Raw genomic sequence first — 6,718 nt, forward strand, 5'->3', positions numbered from 1 at the left:
TGCATGTCACATGCTTTGAAAAAAACATGTTTACAGCTCAGCCTGTGTCCTAAACCCGGAAGCCAACAGATTTGTTGTTCTGAACTATGACCTCATTTTCCAAGGTGATGGAGCAGCGTCACGCGGAAAGCCAAGCCCTGCTTCAGGACGAGTCCCGGGCCGCCAGCGAGCAAGGCAGCAGCGTGCACCACGGGGAGCCCGTGCGGCGCCCGGGGAGGGCCCAGCATGAGGCGGGGACCTACAGCCTCAACCTCAGCTTCGAGGAGCTCAGCGGCGCAGGGCTGGAGGAACCCGCGCGACACGCCAACACCTCCCACTGGCCTGTAAGCCGTCGCCTCGCGCCCGGCGCGAACGTAGCGCCGCGGCAGACGTGAGCGCACGCGTGTGCGAGATAGATAAGAGAGCGCCGGTGTCAGCAGAGATGTGCACACGCAGCGCACGCGAGGTCACGCGTCCCCGACCGTCGCCCGGACCCGTTTAGCTTCGGCGCCAGTGACCTCAGAGGTTTCGCACTGGTGCGGTTTGGGCGCGAGAAGAGACGAGCGGAGGAAGCTGACGGTGCCCTTAAAGGTGGCAGAATTAAATATAAAGAAGCGGCGCACAAAAATGTGTCAAGAGGCCCCGTGTTGTGTTATTTTCACCTTCCCTATTCCCAATTTGCAAAGTCTCTCAAACAAAAGCAGAGACTCTCACGCTAGCAGCTGCCGCCGCTGCTTTTTGCTTGATCTCACACACAGCTTTCACTTCGTCTGCATTCTTTGCCATTCACTTTTTTAAAGTATTCTCTTGCTGGTTCCATTCCTTCAGAATATTTAGTTGTTCTCGTTCCGCCACGTTTTCGCTTCATCGCCTACGGCTCCGCGCGCGCGTCAATGCTAAGCGGCGTGTTCCTCTCCTCGTCAGGTGGCGAATCACCGCACCTCGAGCATGTCCAGCCTCAACTCCCAGGAATCGTCCAATGACATCTGCAAGCTGACAGACAAGCAGCAGGCGGAGTACCGCGATGCCTACAGGGAGTACATCGCTCAGATGGCCCAGCTGGAGATGTCCGGCGGTGGGGGGGAGCGGCCCCTGCAGCCCCACCCTGGACAGTTCCTTCATGCTGCCAGCTCAGAGGACAAAGGGGTGGGTGGACACTCACAAGTACACTGTCAAGTTTTTGTCACGGTTTCACTAATGAATCAAATACTTCAAATGCGACCAAAGCTGTGACATTCCAGTAAATAACTTGTGGTAATGGCGGCGACCTGCTCCTCAGTAGTGCTGTCATTGCATCTGCTTCCCACTTCTCAGGCCAAAGAAGGAGGGGACGCGGACGGCCGCAAGTCCTTCACCAAGAGGAACGCGAAGGCCAGCGACGCCGCCGACTTCGCCTCGGGGGCCGACGCGCCGCCTCTGGACCCCATCAGTGAGGAGGACGAGAAGCTGGACCACAGCTCGTCCTCCAGGACGCCGGGCGCCAGGAAGAAGGCAGCCGGGTCGTACTACCACGCGCTGCCCATCGACGAGGACTCTGGTCCAGAGGAGGCCGACAACACCACACCTCTCCTCCGTAAAGAGGCCCGGGCCTCCCAGCCGACCGGGCCCCCCACCAAGCCCGGCTTCCTTGCCGAAATCCTCCTGGATAAGAAGGACTCGTCCGACTCGGGGATGCGCTCCAGCGACAGTTCCTCGGACCCCTCCCTGGAAGAGGCCGACGGGCACGCGGGCGGAGGAAGCCCCGCGCCGAAGCCCAGTCTAATTGAACTGGAGCTGGAGGGTCTGGTGCGGAAGCGGGGCCTCCTGCCCGGCAGCCTGAGCGGCCTGCAGGACGCCGCCGCCGCGGCGGCCCGCATGTCCATCTGCTCCGAGGCGGCGTCCGAGGCCAGCCTGATGGCGAGCAGCCCGGACGAAGCGTGGCCGTCCAGCGGCGTCTGCAACCTCAACCACGCCGCCAGAAACGCCGCCCTCAACAACAACACGAGCGGCCCGGCGAGCGCCGCCAACACCAACACCAACAACAGCCACCAGCAGCCGGCCGGCGGCGCCGCCGACACGCAGCCCGACAGCACCTCCTCCGGCGTCGGCGTTTCGCCAGCTGTCATCATCATCACCCCCGGCAGCGGCGGCGGCACCGCCATGACTGCCGGCATCCACAACCAGAACCTGCGCACCATCAGCCTGGGAGACGAGAGGGAGAGCGTCCTCTGAGGAGACACAGTAGTGAGAAGACGTCGTGATGTGAAGTAGATGCGTGTTGTGAACATATAGAGTAAAGTGAGTCTGTGAATCGATAGGATTCGCCTTTCGTGTAGTTTGAGGCCTTTTGCTGTGCTGTGTCTTTTCATAGATACATAGGTAGTTTCTCCCGTGAATGTGTTGCTGTTGCCTAAAACCAGTACGGAGTAAATGTCACAGTGTAAAAGTAGAAATGTAGTCATGACTACATGTCCCTAAAGGTTTAGTCTGAGGCGTTTTGTGAGGTGATGTCTAGTACTTAGAACATTTGTCATTTCCGTGGTAGGAGAAACTCCATAGCACTGCTGTGTGTTTTCCAAAGTCCATTTTGGGAATCAATAAACATTTTCTCTGTGAAACCTTGGAACGGACCTGTTCTCTGTACAGAAAAGAACCTAGCATGTAAATAAATGTGCAAAATCTAACCACAAATCCTTCTTTTAAACCTTTTAAACTGTGTTTTAGGGAAGCGAGTTTTCATACAAACGGACGGCGCCGTGTTGTACTCACCTTGGCCGATAGATGGCGCCCGTCTCCACACAAACGTGCCGCAGGCTGGTTCCACGGCAATACCTGTCAGTTTTATGAACTACTGAGAGGAACAACTTCAGCAAAGTGACTCCCAGAGTTGGTTGGTATTATGTAGTTTTAAACTCAAACTGATATTCAAATGATTCTGCTTTTAATTCATCGTTTCCTGATGTGCATCAGATAAAGAAGGGGCTTTTCTACAGCTTACACACTGGATCAAGAAAGATCCAATTACGTGGTCTTTAGGGTAAAATCAGTGGGTTTGTAGCCTAATGTGCGGATTTGTGGAGTGAATCAAAAACCATGGTGCATTAAAAAAAATGACTGACGTGTTGGAAATATATATTTTATCAGACTGAGTGATGCTGTAGCTCCACAGCTGGGCCATGTTACCTGAGGATTAGTCCTGGCGCTCTGGCGTCAATGTAAATTACTGCTTCAGTAGTTTGAATATTAGTTTTGGACGCGTCGCCTGTTACAAATTATTTTTTTAATAATCGTTCGCTTAGAAGAACGAGAGACACGGCCCACAGCTCGGTGCCTCTGTGGCCCAGACTGTCACGCTGAACCCTTTAATCCCATTTAATGTATTTTACATAGCATGTGAGAACGCGCAAGTGGAGTCGCTGCGCCCTAAATAAGCGTTTGTGCAATTGTTTGCCTGAGTTGACGCTGTCACAGGTCACATACTGCGGATCTGATACGGGCACTTTGTTGTGGGCTGCGTCTTTAAAGCGTGTCACGTGCTCAGCGAACCTACGGTTCAGCCAGGTCCATGTTGTACTGTACAGTCAGCAGGACGCGCGGCTGGAAAACGGATTTTACGCATTGGTTAGATGTCTCGAAACCACCAAAACCAACATTACGTCCACATTCTCATTCCCCAAACCGTCCACCCCCCAAATAAGACATGTTCAAATTGCGTTTTTGATTTATTTTTGTATAAAAAAGGTACAATTTACATTACTTTTATAAAAAGTTTCGGCATAATTAAGTACAACATTACACTTTTGCAGAAGTTTGAAATTCCTGCAACTATACAAGATAAACTCCCGATAGAAGTTCACACGGTTTCATTCTTTCATCATAATATTTTTTTAAACAACGTCCAGTCCTTCATGTGCCAACAACTCTGACAAGACAAGACTAAACTTTTTACAGTAACTAACCAAGTTGTCTTTCTATTCACGTTCCCACCTCCGCAAAAAAAGCGAAGACTTCGACAAGAAAAAAAAAACAGGGACAGGGGTGTGGGGGGAAATAAATCCTTGTGACAATAATCTCGTCTTTCCTCCCACTGTCGGGGATATAACGCGCCTTCCATTTCCAGAAAGGACCAACAAATAAAAATTCTTAAGTTAAATAATAATGAAGTGTCCAGACAGAAAGCACATCACATAAGATTGTCCCATAATAAGCAAAAGTCTCTTGATTTCAGCGTCAAAAGGGTGAAAAAAAAGATCCAGGCCTGGTGGAGAGAGGTTGGAGGGGGAAAGTCCTGCTCCCCAGGTCCTGTGTGTTTTCGCGTCTTGACCAAACACCTGCAAAAGATTGAGAAAGAGAGGCGTGTTTAGAAAACGCAAACAGGGCAGAGATCCGGACAGACTGGCGCCAGAGAGGAAGCCGCAGTTTTTAACATTTAACCAAACACTCCCAATACTAAGCAAACGCTGCGCTCCAGATGTACACACACACACACACACACTCACTCACCCGGGGGGAGACAGAAGGGAGGACACACACACGCTTCACACAACTTCATCCTACAATCTGGGGAAGAATCAGCGTAATTGCCGCTCAGCTGGCGCCTACCCACTTCTTGTACCAATTATGTGCAGACATCGTAGTAGCAGTAATCCAAACAGCCATTATTTTTCCTGTTGCAGATGCTCTTCATTATAGACACAAGAGGGTTATAATGCAACCCTGACGACTGCTACTTCTATGAAAGTAACCCAATCCGCCGAATGGCTTCCTTTCACTTCTCTAAATCTACGCGTTTCCATAATTATTTATATGTGGGTCACCTTAACGGCTCACGGAACGAGCCCGTGATGTGATCTTTTGTTTGTTAAGTCCCTACAATTGTGGTCAACATCAGATCAAGTCGACCCAACCGTCCGAGCCTTGTCACGCACGCCCCGGTGTTGCGGTGCGTCCACGCACGGAAAGGAGGAATAAAAAAAACCCCATATTTGTGTCTTTACGGCAACGCGGGCCGACAACCCACAATAGCAGGGAACAAATGGACTGGTAAATGGTAATTCTAGCCCATTCTGCTCCAGCAGACTGGCAGACAGGCTGTAGCAGAGCCTCAAAGCCCTGGACAGAATGCAGCAGCAGACATGAGGACAGCCTACTTACCGCTTTAACGATGCAGAGTCCGGCTGTCATCTGTCATCAGCTCTGATGGCAACTCCGGAGACTGCAAACAAACAAACAAACAAGCGGACCAAATGTTAATGCTTTACGCAGCATCCGATCGAGGTGACTGGCGTCGCAACGCTCTTATGTAGGTCGAATCTCTCCCCCGTCTGATTCTGAACAAAAGACAAAACATGCCATTTTCTTTCCCAACAAGCCATTTTGTGCGAGTTACGCATAGGCTACAAAGGCGCGCTGGCTATGCGCACAAATGCGAACGACGCGCCAGGCTGTGCCCCCCCCCCCACCCCCAGTTAAGACCCTTGTTTATCTAAGGTGTTATTACCTGTAATGACAAGATGCTGATATCTGTGTTGAGGGTGGTCAGGGGGGTCCTGGACGGAGCCTGCCCCGGTCGCGCGGGGTGATGCAGGCTGGTTAGTGCGACACTGGAGTCCAGCGCGATCTGCAGGTCCAGGATGTAGTCGATGACATGCTGCAGGATTTCCATCTTGCTGACGTTCTTGTTCTGGGGGATGCTGGGCACCAGCTCCTTCAGCTTGGAGTAGCAGTCGTTCATGTTGTACAGCAGGCTGAGCGGGTCATCCACCGGGGTCTTGCTCCGGGAGATTCCTAAGGAGTGCTCCGATAGATTCGCGTTGTTTTTCCGGAAGGACCGCACGGGGCTTATTGCTTTCATTTTGCCGGCGTTGAGTGAAGCGAGAGGCTTTGATTGTGTCGATTTCTAGCTTCTTTAAAGTCCACTTCTTGCCAAACGATCAGCGATCAGACTGGATTACTAAAGTGTCAGTGTGGTTTATATAGGCAGCAGGCTGGGCATGCGGCACGGGCGGGTCAAACTCCCGGATTGGGGGCGACCGCTGCGTCAATCAGCGCCTTTCGGCTCTACTATTGGCCCGCGTCGCTGACACCCCGCCCACTCTCCCCCACGTTACCAGTGGCAACGAATGTAGGAGGCGGAGCCCGGAGGGCGCTTCAGCTGCTCCGGTGGGCAATTTGGAAAATTAAGTCCTTACCTGTTTCTGATCAAGAAAATTAATGATTCGCGTGTCTGTCGGTTCGCGGTGGCGAAGTGTGAGCGCGCGCCACTGACTTGGTTCAACGCCGTTTAAATGCGATCTCATACTTTTTTATGGAGTCAAAAAGAAAAGATTACTGGGTATGATAGTTCAAATATAAAAAAACAAAGGTCGACCAGGTAGAGAAAAATAATATCTACATGAACACAGTGTTTGTAGACGTTGTGACAAAACATTTATGCTGTCACTCTGCTTATGATAATACTCATTTGGTTTGGCGGGCGGGTTTGGAGGTGTGGAGCAGTGATGATGGGAATCACATCAGATGCGCCTGATCCTAATTCACAGCAGCCCGGACCGGTGTGAAGGCAGGTTTCACGGTGTGAGCGTCAAACAGAGAGCGGCTGCGTCAGGAAAAGGTCGGAGCGCAGCGGAGTGGCGAGAAAACGCACGGTTCAAGCGTGGAAAATAAAACATTTTCCTCCAATTACAGATCGTGTGACCTATAAAATTGAAGAGATAGATTTTTCTGAGTTGTCCCTTCACACTTTATCCTCGCAGTGACA

At 51.5% G+C, this 6,718-nt stretch overlaps 2 protein-coding genes across 7 annotated transcripts in view; one reads left to right on the forward strand and one right to left on the reverse strand.

The window, feature by feature from the left end:
* kidins220a (kinase D-interacting substrate 220a) overlaps positions 1-2,576 on the forward strand; it is a 30,976-nt gene extending 28,400 nt beyond the window's left edge. For all 6 annotated transcript variants that reach the window (XM_055505490.1, XM_029138100.3, XM_029138096.3 and 3 more), the window contains 3 exons: positions 105-323; positions 904-1,125; positions 1,294-2,576. In XM_055505490.1, the coding sequence (XP_055361465.1) occupies positions 105-323; positions 904-1,125; positions 1,294-2,190 (1,338 nt within the window). In that variant the 3' untranslated portion in view covers positions 2,191-2,576. The remainder of the gene's footprint in view (positions 1-104; positions 324-903; positions 1,126-1,293) is intronic.
* A 1,091-nt stretch (positions 2,577-3,667) lies between these two features.
* Positions 3,668-5,960, reverse strand: id2a (inhibitor of DNA binding 2a). Its single transcript, XM_029138104.3, has 3 exons — positions 5,459-5,960; positions 5,113-5,173; positions 3,668-4,289 (listed from the first exon to the last, which is right to left on the reverse strand). The coding sequence occupies exons 1-2, from the start codon at positions 5,810-5,812 to the stop codon at positions 5,117-5,119; spliced, it is 411 nt and encodes a 136-aa protein (XP_028993937.1). The 5' UTR covers positions 5,813-5,960; the 3' UTR covers positions 3,668-4,289; positions 5,113-5,116.
* Positions 5,961-6,718: the final 758 nt, after the last annotated feature.

This window comes from Betta splendens, chromosome 22 (assembly GCF_900634795.4).
Source record: "Betta splendens chromosome 22, fBetSpl5.4, whole genome shotgun sequence".
NCBI classification, from domain to species: Eukaryota; Metazoa; Chordata; class Actinopteri; order Anabantiformes; family Osphronemidae; genus Betta; species Betta splendens.